Source organism: Podarcis melisellensis, assembly GCF_964234715.1.
Source record: "Podarcis melisellensis genome assembly, chromosome: 9".
Classification (NCBI taxonomy): Eukaryota; Metazoa; Chordata; class Lepidosauria; order Squamata; family Lacertidae; genus Podarcis; species Podarcis melisellensis.
The window spans coordinates 41,331,185-41,347,854 of record NC_138541.1 but is presented as its reverse complement, the minus strand read 5'-3'; the positions used below and the strand labels follow the sequence as shown (position 1 = coordinate 41,347,854).

General features: G+C 41.0%; 2 protein-coding genes across 8 annotated transcripts in view; one reads left to right on the top strand and one right to left on the bottom strand.

Annotated features, from left to right (window-relative positions):
• Positions 1 to 13,534, top strand: part of SPMIP2 (sperm microtubule inner protein 2) — a 36,404-nt gene extending 22,870 nt beyond the window's left edge. The window contains exons 5-6 of one of the 4 annotated variants that reach the window (XM_081926233.1): positions 2,846 to 2,906; positions 13,412 to 13,534. In XM_081926233.1, the coding sequence (XP_081782359.1) occupies positions 2,846 to 2,906; positions 13,412 to 13,413 (63 nt within the window). In that variant the 3' untranslated portion in view covers positions 13,414 to 13,534. Of the gene's footprint in view, positions 1 to 2,845; positions 2,907 to 3,136; positions 3,336 to 3,693; positions 3,998 to 7,599; positions 8,630 to 13,411 lie in introns of those variants that run through there. The other 3 variants (XM_081926234.1, XM_081926231.1, XM_081926232.1) reach the window with 3 other exon arrangements.
• Positions 1,630 to 16,670, bottom strand: part of FNIP2 (folliculin interacting protein 2) — a 48,665-nt gene continuing 33,624 nt past the window's right edge. For all 4 annotated transcript variants that reach the window (XM_081925946.1, XM_081925947.1, XM_081925944.1 and 1 more), the window contains 7 exons: positions 15,059 to 15,205; positions 14,789 to 14,958; positions 12,426 to 13,614; positions 11,088 to 11,244; positions 9,435 to 9,635; positions 8,685 to 8,800; positions 1,630 to 4,407 (listed from right to left, as the gene is read on the bottom strand). In XM_081925946.1, coding sequence (XP_081782072.1) covers positions 4,329 to 4,407; positions 8,685 to 8,800; positions 9,435 to 9,635; positions 11,088 to 11,244; positions 12,426 to 13,614; positions 14,789 to 14,958; positions 15,059 to 15,205 — 2,059 coding nt within the window. In that variant the 3' untranslated portion in view covers positions 1,630 to 4,328. The remainder of the gene's footprint in view (positions 4,408 to 8,684; positions 8,801 to 9,434; positions 9,636 to 11,087; positions 11,245 to 12,425; positions 13,615 to 14,788; positions 14,959 to 15,058; positions 15,206 to 16,670) is intronic.

The following is a 16,670-nucleotide window of genomic DNA, read 5'->3' as shown; positions in this document are numbered from 1 at the left end:
GATTTATTTATTTTTAAATGGTACTCATCAAAGCTTAGAGGATTTTAATGTTTAAACCACTATTTTATCTACCCACCATAATTTTGTTTTTGAATTTTGCTTTAAAGAAAAACAACAACGCTCACTTGGCAAATGGCCATAGTACATGCTGCTGTAGGTGATCACAGAGAGTTCTCTTACAAGGTTGTATTAAAACTGCATTCTCAGAATAAGTCATGCAACAGATGGTGACCGATAAAAGATGTGGCAGAATGTTTGCCCCAAGAAAAATCCAAACAATTTTGTAAGAAGGCCACATGTAGATATGCACCTGGATACCTGTGTGAACACCATGATTTTTTCAGATTAAAATGTCTGAGAGCTGGGCACGTTCAGAAACTACATGGTACAACCCTTTTTAGACTGTACCACTTAAACTTTGGAGGTAGGGATTTAAATGTCACACACACACACAAAAAAAAAATAGCATTCCACATAGAAGAATAACAAAGCAGTGAGAAGGCTATGTGATAATTTGAATCTTTGAGTTATTATTTTGATTATGTATTTTGTGGTTTTATATTCTGGTTTTATTCTGTGAACCACCCTGAGACCTGCAGATATTGGGTGGTATATAAATTCTAATAATATTAATAATAATCCACCTTTCCCCCAGAACCAGGACTCGAGGTGGCTCACAAAAACTGAAGCACAAGTAAAGCACAGATAGCGAAAAGCATATAAAAGATAACTTAAAAAGCAACTAAACTATAACAGAATTAAAATGATGTAAAAAGATTTATTAAAATGCAGGTAGCAAAAACAACGCAACACTATTAAAAAGCCCTTTCTTTAGAAGCAGCCAGTCCCCCCAAGCCTGCTAGAATAAAAGAGTTTTCAGCAGCTGGCGGAAAGACAGTGAGGAGGGAAGCCAGTCTAGCCTTTCTAGAAATGGAGCTCTGAAGTCTGGCAGCAACTATTGAGAAGGCCCTCTCCCATGTCCTCACCAAACTCCTTTTTTCCATGCAAAATTTTCCACAGGCAGGACAGAGATATTTCAGAGGGCCAATATTCAAAATACTTGATCCAGCTGCAGTTTGAAAGTGGTGTGGCCTGGGAAACTAGATCCTCAAGTACCATTCTGGCTTCTGGCCCTTGAGAAGAAACTAGAGCTAGTAGGAACATGTAGAAAAGCCTTGGCCAATGATATATTTCTTAATAAATACTAACTTCCTTTGCACGATTCAGGTTGACAGAACGTTCAGGAAATATTTTGTAAGACAGAGTACAGTGGTACCTCGGGTTAAGTACTTAATTTGTTCCGGAGGACCATTCTTAACCTGAAGACCACTTTAGCTAATGGGGCCTCCTGCTGCCTCCACGCCACCGGAGCCTGATTTCTGTTCTTATCCTGAAGCAAAATTCTTAACCTGAAGCACTATTTCTGGGTTAGCAGAGTCTGTAACCTGAAGCGTATGTAACCCGAGGTACCACTGTACTCCCATTTGTTAGACATTAGTAATGTGTGAAGACCCCTCTGCAAAATTTTGCTAAACATCTCAGACTATGAACTCCTGATTATAATATTTCGAACTGTTTCTTTTGGTTTTGAATATGTGTCTCAGTAAAGGCAATATTGTCAAAGAGAGATTTATGCAATCCACTAATGAAGTGGTTTTCTACAATTTATTGCACCAATGCCACAAAGAAATTGACAAATGATACTGTGCAATTACAGCCCAAATTAAGAAGTTTCCACAGTTTGACATTAGAATCCAGTCAATAAAAAAACCCCAAACACTATTTGCTTCTCTCTCTCTCTGAACACATACTTGCAGCTACACACACACACCCTTCTCCTAGTATGGTATATGTTACTTCATCTGTTCCAGGTAACATGCTTTATTATATAAGCTTGCTACACTTAAAATATGGTCCATATGAATCGGAAGAAGTTTGCTCCTGCTTAGGAAACAAAGAAGTAGACATGTTTGGAGGGGAGGACAGCAGAATACTATTAATACAGCATGAAAAATAAATAGTTTTGGAATCTTGAAGATTTCAGACAAGATTCCTTTCTCATTGCCACTTTCAGTGTTTCTCAGGTCCATTCACATTACTTTAAAAACTATTAAAAATATCAGAACTAAAGCATGCTTATGATAAAAGGGTAGCCATTGCAGTGCATCACCAGTGCAGTTTTTGCCCTCTCAAATGCTACAGCACAATCTTTCAGAAAATTCATGACATGTACAACTTTTAAGTTGCCCCCTACTGGCAGCTTAATTCTGTCAACTGAGGTAGTTTTTTTAAAAACGGAAGGATAAAACACATTACATTTTCTTAAATATAGAATGAAGCTACTTTTTCTAAAATGATACAGTTGTTAAAGATCTGCATGGTTCTTTTAAAGGGGGGAAAAGTATATTATGATTTTATTCTGAGATAAAAGCAAGGGTTGTTAATTAATTTGATCCCTTGACCATAATTTAAGTACAAGAAGGGTATCTTTAACCCTTGCCTTTGTGGTCTTCTCTGTCAAAAACTGGGCTTCATTCATTTGGAAGGGAAGGTTTCAGAGGAAAATTGATTTTTTGAGCTAATTTGCAATAGAAAGAAAGGCAGGGAACAGAATAATGCTGCTATGGATAACTACTAGCTTCTAAAACAGGAATGACCGTATGATTAAGTGTTGTCATGAAAGTATTGGCAGGAATGAATAAGCAATGAGACAAAATGGAAAATCTGACAAGCCCCAGAAAAAGAAAATTATTAAATCGGTATTTGGACAAACATTGCATCCAATTGCCAACACTGCTTGGGTCAGTTGCCAAATATGACAAAACTTCTTTCTACTTCCATTTAGCACTTTCAGTCCAACATGGGAGACTGCACAATGTGCCAACCGGGAGTCTTTCTAAAAAATTGTAAGTAGTTTTTGCTTTCTTGCTCTAATTTCACACAGTCACCTGCAGAACTTGGAAGTTAAAATGAAGTCACAAGATTTATACTGAACCTTCTAAGAAAGCCCTGGGTATAGGGTTTGAAACCAAGACGAATACGGTCCTATGTGTACAGTTGTATAGCAACATAGAAAATTGAAAGAGAGCTCATGTTACTAACTTCCCATTTAAAACCACATACGTTTCTCTTTTAGAATTAAGACATACAAGAGAGGAAGGCACCAAGAGGCTAGTGCAAAACGTTCTGTGGGATCGCTTCAGACACTTGAGAATTATCATAATGAATTGCTGTCACTGTTATCATGACCACCTTCCCCTCGCGATATCCTCTCTGAGATTTCTTCTGCGTGTTTCATCCGTCCACTTAAAGAAGTTGATCCTGCTTCTGTAGTGTGCTGAAGAGAGATCTCTTATTCACGGGGCAACAGATAAGAGTTTATGTTTTAAAAGCAGCTACCCAGAGTTGATGCTAATGGGTGCTTTTAATGCTAGTCCTACACAAAGTAGACTCAGTGAAATGAACACAGTTTCATTCATTTCAGTGTTTCTAATCCAAGCAGGACTAGGATGGATACAAACCTATGTCCATTATCATATCATAAGGTTCAAACACGAGCTTTTTTGAGCTGGTTGTACATATGTTAGGATGCTCAACCTGTAAGACCAGAAAACTGGAAATTCAAGATGTGGCATTTGCAACAAGGTAAGTTTGCAGTGGAGATTACTACTACTTTCTCCCATTTTCATCTAGCTGTGATGCAGGATCCAAAACTTCCGTCTCCGCCAAGAACAACCAAAAACAACACTGCCGCTCTCGTGCTGCTTCGTCCATTTTAAGAGCCAATCAGCCACACAACAAGATTGTGGTAGCTGACATCCAACTTCTTGTTCCATGGAGGTTTGATGAGCTAACAAAAGAGAATGGGCATGCATACGTACTCCAATTCATCACCTTGTCCATCCAAACACAGGAATGCTTCTGTGCATACAGATTTGCTTACTGCTCCCCATTTGGGTGGGTGGGAAATCAGAACAAGACAACAATAGTAAGGAAACCATACTTAGAGTTGTTTTTTGTTTGGCTGAAAACTATGTATAAGGAGGGAATCCTCCAATAGTGTTTAATTCTTTTGTCCATTAAAATACAAGGATGCATTCTTGATTAGTTTACTCCAAAAACAGTATAAAAACCCTGAATGTCTTTTATATTATGTAAACTGAAATTCCGCTGGTAAGCGTCCAAACAAAATGCAGAAGAGGAAAAGTGACAGAATGAACTGTCACCTGTGGTCCTCTGTTCCCCATCTCTTCATGTTTGCTCTCTTCTGCACACACACATCCCATCTGCTTTGCTCTGCTAGGGAGTTGTGACTTCAAGTTTTCAGTTTAGAGGAGTATCTGAGCAACATACGGAGAATGAGTACTCGCTATAGCAGCCAACAGTGGCAAATCGTTGGATTCAATCCTAGAAATTAAAAAAAGGGATGTTTTTCAATATGTAAATTATAGCAGAGAATTGAAGTATCTAATTAAAAGCATTTCTGAACCACTTAATATTTAGAAATCTCTAATGAGATGCTAAAATACAACATAAAAACCAGAGATGCAACATAAAAGCAGATAAAGACAGTAATAACAGGGTCCAGTTTTGTAGGTCATGGAAAGCCTGGGCAAAAAGATGTCTCTAAGATGTCTGTGGCAACTGTCAGAGGAAAGAGGATCCACAATGCAATGAAGAAACATGCCTGTTTTACCCTGTGTTATTCTGTAGCAAAATTTCTCCAGATGATCAAGTGAATTTAAAAGTCTATAGAGGGACAGGTAATAATAATAATAAAATAATAAATTTTTATTTATACCCCGCCCTTCCCGGTTCAAAAACCAGGCTCAGGGCAGCTAACAACAAATTTAAAACACTTAATTATAAAAGCAGCATAAAATACAGTATAAAAACATGAATAACAATAAATTCAAAAATCAAAAATCAATTAGATAATCTCCCCAGGGCTAGCTGGCTGAATTGGTACTACTAGGGCCAGCGAGGAGGCCAGGGGAGAATTAGCTGTGGGGTCTCAGAGCGGGTGATCTTCATAAAATGGGAGGGGGAGGGAAGAGAAGGGAAATAAAAGATCAGGCTGAATTCAAATTAAAGGCCAGGCGGAATAGCTCTGTCTTACAGGCCCGACAGAAGGAGGTTAAATCCTGAAGGGCTGTAGTCTCATGGGACTGAGCATTCCACCAGGTCAGAGCCATCACTGAAAAGGCCCTGGTCCTGGTGGAGGATAGTCTGACTTCCTTAGGGCCCGGGACCTCTAAACTATGGTTATTCATGGACCTTAAGGTCCTCTGCGGGGCATACCAGGAGAGGCGGTCCCGTAGATACGAGGGCCCTAAGCCACAAGGTGGGCTTGCAGGTAACCTGCTGCCAAATTGTTTAGGGCTTTACATGGTGGTTGATTGGAAGCCAGTACAGTTCCTTCAGGGGAGGTGTGATATGCGCACATCAAGGTGCTCCCCTCAAACACCTGTTTGCAGCATGCTGCAGCTTCCAGACCAGTTTCAATATGGTCAGGATAGGAGGAGGGACAGAAAAGACATGCTGGTGAATGGTCATATTTGAGAAACTAAGGCCACAGTCCTATACTCACTTCCTCAGCAAGAAGGGGCTGCCTTTGAAGATGACTTGGAAACTTCAACTGGTCCAAAAGCCTTTTGTAGCAGTATGTTTGATTATTTTTATTTTTGTATTTTGTCTTTAGTTTAAAAATTATTAAAGTGTCATTAAAAAAGTTAATTCTACCCTGCTCCGCATCACATTTCCATTTCCAAGTTGATGAGCCAAGTAGCACATGATAGTCTCAGGAATCACCCTACCAGCAAGAGGAGAAAATACTGTTTTCCCAAAAGTCGCTTAGACTTTTCTTGAATGGCAAAGGAGCAAAATGAATCTAAAGAAAGACAAGGTTGGGGGCAGGGAAAATCGATGCTTATGCGCAGCCAAGCAACCGTATGGATTAGGGAGGGTCTCGTGAGAGCAGATATGGATTACATAGCAAAAGCGGAGGTTGTAGTGATAGATGGCCCGGTAACAAGACCCAGCGCTCTAGCAACACAAACCTGCAAAAAGGCCCCGAAACAAGGTTAAATGTTCTAATTCTATTATTCAGCGTGCTTTTAGGAAGGCCATTTGGTGAATGTCTCTGATTCAGGTACAGTAACAGAGAGATGGGAAAGTTCAGCACTTCCCTGCTCTATAGACTAAAACAAAAACATTTCCTGAACTAAGGACTGAATTATTTGACGCTTCAATCATATAATTATTAAGAAGTGCTTTTTTAAAAGCATTAGATGGCAAACTAAATAGTGCTGCTTCTCATGAACCTCCTTATTTATTGTAAATAATGGACAGTGCTTTATAGACTAAAAACAACAACCCTTCAATGTTATAAAACTGGGACAGCTTACTACAGAGTGATTTTATCTTTATACTCACCACACAGTAGCCTTCAGACATATATATAGATATGGTCTCCTTCCTCTATATTTGATTTTAACTTACTTGCATTCCTTACATGCTTTACCAAATACATTATTATTTATAAGATAACCTTATGGCAGAAAACTGTTCAAAGGGCAGCTTTTTTTGGGGGGGGAACTGCTGTAAATAATCCATACCAATGGATAAATATATAAGCATTGAGAAAACTATGAAAGAACCATAAACTCACAATGGAATGAAAGCATATCTTACTTTTCTACAAAGGGAAGACTGTACATAGCCATTGCACAGGAGAGCATTCCAAAAGTTTGGAACTATGAGAGAAAAGACTCTTCTTCTAGTAATTCTCTAAGGAGAGATGGGGAACCTGTGACACCTTCAGATATTGTAGGAACTCCCACCAGCAAGCCCATGAACAGGGACAAGGATAGAGGTCTATTCTTTCAGTGAATATTTTTAAGTGAACCAACCCAATTTGCCACCTCCTTAATACACAAATAGGATCATAAATATCATTCAGAACGAACGGTTTTCCAAATTTTATGATACATCTCATGGTTGAAAATATGTACCGTGCTGTGCAAAACACATGCACATTTTAAGATAAAATAACTTTAGAAATGCATAGATTGCAATTAAATATGAATTTAAATAAAATTCTTGCACACTTTTAAGAAACTGCTATTAATGCAAAAACGAAACTGAACAGATTTATGAGCACACATACACATGAAATGGACACAGATTGAAAGAGACTGATACAACTCCCATCTTCTCTGACTAGGAATGAATATAGCACAAAACACTGGGAGGGCCCTAGAGAAAGGAGATCAGAGTAGGACTCATTGTAGTTCTTAAGGTTCCTGTAGGGGTTTACACAGGAAAAGGCATTCTTTAAGATACTTGTGACACAGATCATGTAGCGATCACAACCAGCCTGCTGAATTGGGTTCAGAAACATACCAGTAACCAATGTGGATATTTAAGTACCAATGTAAATCTTTTAGCTACTTATACCATAAGACAGGCAGCAGCGTTCTGCACTAGCTGTAATTTCTGAATCGTCTCCAAGGGCAGTTCCATGTACAGCACATTACATTAATTTAGTCTGGCAGTCAACAAGACCTAAATTATGTAGCTGGGTCTCTTATCTTTCAGGAGTTGGCACAGTTGCTGAACTAAGCTGGTAAAGAAAGGCACTCCTGGATGCAGCACCACCTGAGAATCTATGAGCAATTGGAATTAAATTGCGGCCAAGTTTTTGCCCACACTATCGCTCTCAAGGTTCCTCTTTGCAAGGTTGAGAAGGGGCAACTCTGAACATCACACAGCATTCTAATTTGCATGGAATGCTCCAGCCCATGGCCACTAAGTGACAACCTATATCGCAGGTCTTTTGCACAGCTAGGTGCAGAACAGTAGGATTTTCAAGAATACCTGAATGAGTTGCTTCTCATCTGACAGTTTTTAGTAACCCTCAGAGGGTGGGTTTAAATACCCCCCCATCTCAGGAATGCACTTAGAGCAGTGCTAAAGATTCTCCCCCCCCCCACACCCTTTTATTTTATTTTTGAGCTGTTCAGAAAGGAAGGTTCCATGGCTTGAAGTCAAGAATATATTATCCAATTAAGATTACAGCCATGCCATCATCTCACAGCATGTTTCATAGGAGACATCCCGTTCCATCTCGACATAGGTTACTGAATTCTTTCCTAACCCATTCCACACAAACCACTAAAGTGACTTGAACAGAACTTTCATCTACAGTGCTTATGCAAAACATGGTGCTGACCAAAATAAGACTTTCTACCATTGCCCCTCCTCCTTGCCCTCCTCCATTTACTTTTTAAATGTATTGACGCGACTGTTAATGCAGCAGAAACAGCACTTGCTGTCCCTCTGCCTGAAAAAAGGGGTCCTTCTTCAGGGTGAGGCATTCTGGGTGAGGTGGCCCAAGAGGCGCCTGCCTGTGCTGCCGACGCTTTTCTATAACTTCCATTTTGTTCAGAACGTGAAGGAAGGACAAGAAATAATTCTATTTTCCTACATTTAACAGCTCGGTTTGATTTCCAGATGGCTCAGTGGAACACACACAAGCTACACTTCACACTTCGGCATGTCTTTCACAGAAAATGTGACAATGGAATAAACAGTAGTATCCTGAATATTCAGTGCATGGTGGGGGTGGGGGAAAAACAAAACAAAACAAAACTTTAAAAAGGATCTCCAGCATCAACACTCACCCCAACACTACTCCAAGTTCTTTCACATGGACTCTCGTTTGGCCTCGCAAATATTTAGACAGCATCGTGCTTTTGAGGTACATTTCCTGTAGCCGATCCTCAAGATGCATAATGCACTGTAGAAAGACATGAAACCCCACAGTGATTCAATCCAACAGAATAAGAGGGCAAAGCCATGCCACACACAATTGCATCAAACGTGAACTGATCCTTCCTGGGGCCAGACCCAAGTTCTGCTTAGTTCAGCACCTCTATGATTAGGCTGATGGTGTCTAGCCAGTCTGGACCCGCCATAGGGTAACTGCTATAGTTGCCCCTAAGAATCAGGGTGTTGCATTGCTAATAATCAGGAATGCCAGAAATGGTATGTGGTGTTCAGCATCCTCCCCGCTCTAGTCTGATGGGAGGTACAAAAACAGAATGCAAGCAACTCACTTTTGCTTTGGGCCTTCAGATCACAGGGAATAAAGGATGCAAACATGGCCTGCCAGCGGACAGAAACAAGCCTGCACCAAAGAAGAAAGGCTCCTAAAGAGCAGTAGTTAATTCTCTAACAGCTACCAAAGAGGAGAATTCCTAGACTATTCAGTTATGCTGGGGGGGGGGGCGCTATTTCCACTATGCAGTCTTCCTTCAAGGTCTGAAAGAAGTCAGTGTTGTGGTCTATGGAATGCAAAAACTGGCTGCACATCACACTTTCCCTGTTAATCAATTCCTTCTGCAGGCAATCATTTGTAAACGCGGACTTACAAAGTCAGCAGGAAGGTTAAGTTTGTAAAGCTGTAAAATGGATTGTAATAAAGACGACACTTGGCTGGAGACCAGGACATCCTTGCCCAACTTCATGCTGTCGGTTATCTTTCTTTGGCTTGTGGCCACCTGTACTGTCCATTTATCTGTATCTGCAATAATGCAAACAGCTTCTGCTATGGGCTCATCTAGTACTGGATGCTGTAGAAAGGAAAAAGAAAGTAAATGGAACTGTTTGAAACTGCTCTCTACCTTTTAGATAGATAGATAGATAGATAGATCTCTATCTCACATACATATATTCAATTTACAAATTGAAAGTTTACATTCAGCATAGTTTACTGCAATCTCTAATGACAAATGGCTAGTAGCATTTGTTCTTCTTAATAGAATATGTTTGTGGCCTACTGAAATAATAAATTTGGATGGCATTGATCAAGTGATATATGTAAACTATTGTCAAATATTGAATTAATTGAAAAAAGGTTTTGGTTTCTTAATATATATTTTTTATGCAATAGCCTTTTCAGACAAAAAAAGTTTCTTATCCTAGCAATCATGTCCACAAAAACCCTGTTAATTTCAGGGCAGATATTAGGTACACATATGGACAGGACTCCCTCCATTTAAATATTTAGGTGGTCCCATGTATGCAAAAGCTCAGAATGGACATCAGAGTATGTACACAGTTTTTGTTCAAGGCAAACAGGCACAATGTGGAAGGTGTACTATGCATTTTGGGGACATAACTGATTGGTAGAATGGCTGCCTTGCACTCTGAAGGTTTTGTGTACAGCACCTGGCATTTCCAGTTAAAAAAAAAGTTCAGGTAGGTGATGGCAGAGACCTCTAATGAGCCACTGCTAGGTAGGGTAGGCAAGTACCAGGCTTGATGGATAAATAATCTTGACTTGGTATAAGGCAACTTTCTATGCTTAACTGTCAATGATATTAAAAGGATTCTGTGTGGCAAGATCCAAATGGAACAGCCTAGCACCGCAATACCTCAAGGACTGCCTCTCTCCATCTGAACCTACCCAGACCGTGAGATCACCCTTTCTTTGTGTGTCTCCTCCATGAGGGGTCCAGCAGGTAGCAAAGCAGTGTTTCCCAACCTTGGGCCTCCAGATGTTTTTGAACTACAATTCCCATCATCCCTGACCACTGGTCTTGCTAGCTAGGGATGATGGGAGTTGTAGTCCAAAAACAGCTGGAGGCCCAAGGTTGGGAAACACTGAACTAAGGTATATCTAAATCCAGTATTTGTTTCCAATTAGAGGTCAGCTGTGCACTTCTAGAAGCCCCAAAGCAGGCCATAATGATTACAACCTTCCCCTGTTTGTTCAGGGCATTTGGTACCCTGCCTCTAGAGAGACAGGTTCTATTTTAGCTGCAATGAATAGTAGCCATTTGTGGAATTGGTCTAACCCTTTTAAAGGCCACTTAAGTGAGTGGTCATTAATGCATCTTGCAAAAGTGAGGTCCAAATTTTAAATCAGAATCCTATTAATAGAAGGAAAATATAGATTAGGGTGCTCCCCCGCACTTTCCATTTTCTCTCTGGCGTATCCCACTTTTACATTTCCTACTGCCAGCACTTGGCCTTCTATGTCTCGCTGCAAGAAAGAGGCTCAGAAGTATCTCCAGACTTACATTCACTGCATGACTCAATTCAGCTGATAGGCATTGCTTGAGCTGCTCATCGTTACTGATTCCATGCAACACCAGGTCAGGTATATAAGAGGCACAATAGCCACCGAGAAGGGACCTTCCAAAATGCTTTACGCTTTGATTGCTGATTGTGTTGGATCTGAAACAGAGGAATTGGTTGCACGCTTAGTACTCAGCCATTTCTAAGGCCAGTTTGTGAAAAGGTATTGGAATAAAGTGGAATTATTTCAGTAAGATTGGCAGATTGCAATGCAATGTGAATGATGACACTGCCTTCTTTGCTTGCAAGATTACAGCTCATGATCAAAAATGAGCATGGAAAAAGTTACTATCATTCTCAGCTCTGAATCACACAGTCAGTCCACGGTTCCCAAACGTTGTCTGCACCACAAAATCTTTTCCTCAGCAGGAGCCTCAATTATGGAACTTTGACATGACGATCCGGTTATTTGATGATTGCCTCATTTATTTATAACATTTCTTACCTGCCCTTTACCACACAATTAAGATACTAGATGCACCTCTGTGGGACGGTGGTCCACATTTTAGAGGCTGCCTTTCCCCACACTTTTAAGGGTTGCAGAACTACCAAGAGAGACCTCTCTTTGATAATCTTAACACCCAGGAAGATCAGCAGGAATGGAGGCAATCTTTCAGATATCTGGAGCCCAAATCATTTAGGGCTTTAAACACTAATGTAAGCATATTGAAACCATTCATCTGATCATTATCTCTTAACATCTCATAAATGTGCACCTAATGAGTTATCCAAACTGACAGCTAGGCAAAGCACCTATTTTATTGGTTAAAATGAGTTACATACTTGTTAACTTTTAAATTGGATCACTTGTGCTCTGTTGTAGCCAAGTTCACAAAAAGCACCTGTTTGTAAAGACTGAAAGGCTGCATAATGTAGCATGTGAAGTAGACACTTGCCCATGAAGGCTCATGCTAGTCTAAGACTTTGCTGTTTTCACATATTGTAAAAAGAGAAAAACGGAGCCTTTTAGTCCATTGTACTAAATTGATAACAGTCTCTATTATTGTAAAACCTTAAAATTATGATGCAAGTATTATGCCTAAAATTAATAATGGGGGGGGGGGAGCCCGATTTGCACTATACTAGGTTGTCTTGGCTTTCCCAGCATAGGGTCAATACTACTTTATAATGAAAATATTTGGTTTAAGTTGGTCTAAATATCAGACTATAGGTTCCTTCTTCAGATTTTTCAAGAGCTATCTTAGAACAGTTAAAATAACAATGCAGCAAACCCTTGAGTCGTCACACCTTTAGAGCTGGTCATATTTACTTATTTTTACCTTGGCAAAGCAAGTTCTACTTCGGAAAGTTCTTCTGTCCTACTGTTGACAGAGCTCAGAGATTGCCCATCTGGAATATGTGCGCTACCTTCATCGTCGCTCTCTCCCAGGGCACTGTCAGAGCTCTCATTTCTAGGCATGTTCTCTTCCACCCTGAAAGGGTGTTTGCTTCCAGCATCCCCACAGGGGACATCCTCCGTAACGGCCTGGCCAGATCTCTGCACATCAGCGGGACTTCCTGAATCACAGTCAAGAGAAACCCTTTCCAAGTTTTCACAGTGTGTGCTTTCAGCTTCCCCCAGTCTTCCTGGCTTTGCAGTTTTGACTTTGCTCTCAGAAGGGACAGGTGGATGGCATGACAACCGAAGCGCACTTGGTAGTCGCGTTTTACAAGCTTTCTGCCTAGCACGTGGTTTAAGACAGAAGTAAGATTTCTCCTGCTGGACTTGGGCAGTTGCATGCAGTGGACTTGACAGGATACACAGAGATTTGCTTTTGCTCCTGGGCATCCCTACAGTTTCATCCAGATCCTTTTGGGTGGGTTCTAAATCAGATACGGGTGACAGGGAGCTTCCAATTTGGAAGGTAACTCTTTCCAACTGAGGGTACCTCTGGCTAGCCCTCTCACTGCAAAACGGCTGTCCAGCTGCGTTACACTGGTTGTCGTCTTTCATTCCTGTTGTTAAATCCTCTAATTTTGCACACCCCCTGGATACACCTTCTGAACCAGCCACCGTTTCCCCCTTCTTAGCATCCTCCACAAGTCCTTTGGAGGAGCCAGCTTTGGGCAAGCAAGAGGGCAGTTCAGAACTCTGTCCAGCATTTATTCCTTCATGCTCCCGCTTCAAGCAGGCAGGTTCAAAGCAGCTCTCTCCCACAGCAGCAGCGCTCCCGGTTCTCCGGGGCAAACTGGGAGATATGAGAGCAGGTTCATTTCTAACAGTGACTACTACATAATCAGAATCCTCAACTTCTCCCTTTTCCAGAGTTGTCGAGATCTTGCTGCCACTCAGGGCTTGCTCTCCTCTGCCAACTTGCCCACTCCGGGTCAGGTGATTCTCCTGCAGCTCAGAGCACCGTAAGAAATACGTAAGAATGTAGAGGATGCGTTGAACCAAATCTTTACGCTTCCCAACAATTACAGTCCTCGTCATCCTGACAGGTGAGCCTATGGCACCATACAAGTCACCTGGAAAAAGCATAAGGAAGAAAAATGGACATTTGTACTGCCTTTTAACCCAGAAGGCCATAAGACAACAGGCCCACGTCCAATCCAATCCAGTTTTGTTTTGTGGCTTTTTTAAAAAAGATCCATCCAGTTACAAAATGTGCCATGAAAATTTGCACTGAGGAATCAAACATGATTATAATCATTGCTCTAGCCTAAGAGACATATTAAAACTGAAGAGCACGATCCAGTTCAAGTTAAGCTATTTTACATTTCATTGATTTCAATAGGAGGAATTAAACACACATGGTTAACTTCCCATTGAAAATCAATGGGACCTAAAAGTGCTTACCACTGGCTAGATCATGCCCTCAAGTTTTATTTGCACTACATAATTAGTTATTTTTTGAAAAAGGGTTCTTCCCAAGTCATTAGCAGGCAGATCTTACTCGTTGTGCTAAAAATCAATTACAATTTCTGTGCCAAGAACACCTGAATTATGTGACCCCTATAAAAGCTAAATGGTGTACAATTTACATTTTTATTTCCTATCACAGGAGAAATGCAGAAGTGTAAAATGAAATGATTTATGACAACCCATACTTTACAGGTCTGCAACAGATGAGAGTCAACAAAAACCAGTTATCGTTATAGAAATCGTGTTAGCAATTCACAAAACATGAAGCTCTATTAAAAAACCACACACACCACGAAATTTAGAGGCTACAGTATTAAAGTGTAAGCTGCTCAACGAAACAAAAAATCTATTGCTTGTACCTTCACTTTATTACAAGTACCAGTAGAAGTAAGTCTGTAGCTTATGTGGTAACCACTAGAGGGCATCATCACGCTTTTTAAAAAACAGCATCTCAACGACTGGCAACAGAATCCCTTAGCCCTGACCAACATCTGGCTGCAAGGAGCAAGCTTTTATGCTGAATGAAGAGTTCACTATAGCTGATAAAATATGTGCATGCTCAAAGCATGATTTTGGTAAGTATAATAGAGCTATTTCAAAAACGTATCCCCTGTGCAACCATACATCAACCAGTTTTCTAATGATTCTCCATTTATTCCTCAGCCTAATATGACAAACAATTTTAAAATGCATGTGCACAAGGACATTTCTGGGAAGATTAAGTCTTATCCAATAAAAAAGATCGTCTTGGGTTTGTTTTTAAAGTTTCACACTGACCAAGCTGTGCCCAGAGCGGATTGTAAGGGTGAGATTTTGCCAGCATGTTCACAGACTGAGAGGCACGTTTCTCAGAGGAGGCCCTGATGGGAAGGTGGTCAATTGGCATCACTGTGGGGACCCAAGCCAGGTGATAGGTCAGCACGGCCGTCAAGAGAGCCGCTAAGAACCTGTGGAGAAAAGAGCCACAAGCAAGATAAATATGGCGATGAACCTACAGTTCCTACGAAGGGGAGCAGAGCAAGCAAGCAAGTCACAGCGACGACTTACTGGTTTTTGCTGGTCTGTTCTATCAAGATGGTGAATTCCTTGAGAAAGTGTTGGCACAACTGATTCTTTTCAGAAGCGCTGGACATCATGGTTAGCCATACAGGCTCTGCAATCCTTGGAACTGAATACAAATTCCAGATTGTAATTCTGTAAGAAAGGGGTGGGGGGACCCAAAGAGAGATCTATTAGCTAAACAGTATACACTGTTCAAAATGCAAAGCCTCTATCCCATAACAAAGAAGATGATCTCAAGTGTACAAAGCCAAACTATTAGTTCTGCTTCCCAGGCCCAGAAAATATGGGGTCAGCGACTGTTGACAGATTACTGCCCAGCAGTCTGAAGCATTCATTGTTGTACTGTTTGGGGCCGATTGGAATTGTAGTCCAAATAACTGGAGGGTGAAGGCTGGTTTATGTTGCAAACAATTCACATCCTCTTTTATATAATCCCTCTTCACCCTCTCAGTCATGGCCATGGCCTCAGTCAGGTGCCTAAATAATAAACTGAGATATGGTCAGGTGACCGAACCCAGAGAGGTGTGAAATCCCGATCCAAATACTAATTCTTTTCAAACTTGATGATAGCTCCCCCTTATTTCAGCACAGGCAATATTTTATATGCATCACAGCATAGGTTAATAGGTTGGCATGGACATTCGTAATTAGCTATCTGTGATTGCTGGTAAAACATATCCTGGACATAATTTGAAAGGATTTATGGCCCAATTGCAAGACGATCAAACCTATCCATTCTTAAGGAAATCAGCCCTGAGTGCTCACTGGAAGGACAGATCCTGAAGCTGAGACTCCAATATTTTGGCCACCTCATGAGAAGAGAAGACTCCCTGGAAAAGACCCTGATGTTGGGAAAGATGGAGGGCACAAGGAGAAGGGGACGACAGAGGACATGATGGTTGGACAGTGTTCTCAAAGCTACCAGCATGAGTTTGACCAAACTGCGGGAGGCAGTGGAAGAGAGGCGTGCCTGGCGTGCTCTGGTCCATGGAGTCATGAAGAGTCAGACACGACTAAACGACTAAACAACAACAACATGGCCCAATTTCTAATTGTAGTGGCTACAGCTGGGAAAGGTTGTTCTCTGGGATGAAGCAAAAAGTTATAGGATAAATAATGCAGTGAGGTCAAAGGAGCATGCTTGCACCTGGCCGTCCATTTTGCATGTGTGTTTTTCCTCTTAAAACTTATTTCCTCCTCATCTTCTTCCTATGGTTTAAATCTCTCCCTGGTTTGGTGGCATGCATGGTGGCGGCTCCAAGCAGTTTCCTAATCTTCTACCAGCACATTCCTTTTGTGGTTGTGCTGATGGAGCTCCTACATCAATCGATCATCAGAGGTTTCTGCAGGACATCGGCTCTCACACTCTCTTTGCAGGGAACTTCGGTGTCCCCTGATACATCTTCCTGGGGGCCCACAGCACTGCAGCTGAAGTCATTCTTCAATTAATTTGCATAAATGACAGCCTCAAATGAGCTGAAAATGTAGACCTTGCCTACACACTCAGCAGAATGAAGTGGGAGCAAGGTGGCAAAGTCGACTGCTGACAGAGCATTGCATTTAGGAACTTCAGTGGGTTTTTAAATACAGGGTTTAA